General features: G+C 43.4%; 1 protein-coding gene across 1 annotated transcript in view; it reads left to right on the forward strand.

Annotated features, from left to right (window-relative positions):
• LOC111867539 (translation initiation factor eIF-2B subunit epsilon) overlaps positions 1-1,208 on the forward strand; it is a 28,109-nt gene that overhangs the window by 6,542 nt on the left and 20,359 nt on the right. Inside the window, exon 4 of the mRNA XM_023857516.2 lies at positions 336-513. Coding sequence (XP_023713284.1) covers positions 336-513 — 178 coding nt within the window. The remainder of the gene's footprint in view (positions 1-335; positions 514-1,208) is intronic.

The raw sequence follows: 1,208 nt of genomic DNA on the forward strand, positions 1-1,208 counted from the left end.
CTTTACTCGCCAGGAAAATTATTTTAATTAATTCCTGGTACTCATTTCTGTTAGAGGCTGAGTAAATCCCTGGGCCTAGTGAGGCTGGTAGGATTAGGTCAACTGAAGAAAATCCAGTGACCTCATCGGGACTTGAACCCGCGACCTTCCGGCTTGTAGTGTAGCCTCTCAACCACTACGCTACCGCATGCCCCTCAAAATATGTGTAGTTATATTATATCATATCATTATATATGTTTGAAGTGATATTCAAACTCTTTCAACCGCTTTTAAGTAAGAGAAACGAAAGTCTGTCTTCTAGCCCATTTGATTTATCAATGTCTTTCATTGCATAGGAAGATGCAGAAACAGGACATGGGTGCAGTAATGACAATGGTGTATAAAGAAGCCGGGCCTGGACATTGCTCACGCTCTGTTGAGGATGAAGCAGTTCTTGCAGCGGACTCATCTACGGGCAGGGTTTTGGCCTATCACAAGATGAAAACTGCAACTAAGAAAATAGGCATTCCATTGGTACAGTTGCTATATGTATTTAGGACATATAGAAACATACTTCTAACATAATTACGCTGTAATGATGAGCTCAGTATTCTGACATTCACAGCTACGAGGGTCGTACTGAAAGTCATGTGCAACAATTTTTTGTAAAGTAACATGCTTTATTATTGACAAACCAAATACACCACCTCAATCTACAGACCTTTCTTTATTTTTCCACATAATCGCCACTTCTTTGTACACATTTCTCCCAGCGTTCTGGGAGTTTGAAAATTCCCCTTCTGTAAAATTCCATTCCAGCCATCCGAAGACACTGACGCACTGCTTTCTGAATTGCCTCCCTTGTCTCAAAATGTTGTCCACGCAGCTGATCCTCCACAAATCTGAAAATATGGTAGTTGGAGGGTGCCAGATCAGGGCTATAGGAGGGGTGTGGAAGAACTTCCCACCCCATCTTTGTAATTGCTTCCAATGTGAGGCGAGCAGCNCTTCAGTCAGTAACTGCGGGACCCAACGAGTACAAACTTTCCTATAGCCCAATCTTTGAATCATCTCCTGTACTGCACTGTGCCCTATTCCAAGTTTTCGGGCTATTGTGTCCACAGTCACATGCCTGCCTGTCATGTTGAATGATCTCATCCACTCTTTCCTTGTTGCGTTCAGTTGAGGCTGTTCGAGGATGACCGCTCCGAGGCTCATCTTCGTTGCTC

This window comes from Cryptotermes secundus, unplaced genomic scaffold (genome assembly GCF_002891405.2).
Source record: "Cryptotermes secundus unplaced genomic scaffold, Csec_1.0 scaffold1979, whole genome shotgun sequence".
In the NCBI taxonomy this organism is placed as follows: Eukaryota; Metazoa; Arthropoda; class Insecta; order Blattodea; family Kalotermitidae; genus Cryptotermes; species Cryptotermes secundus.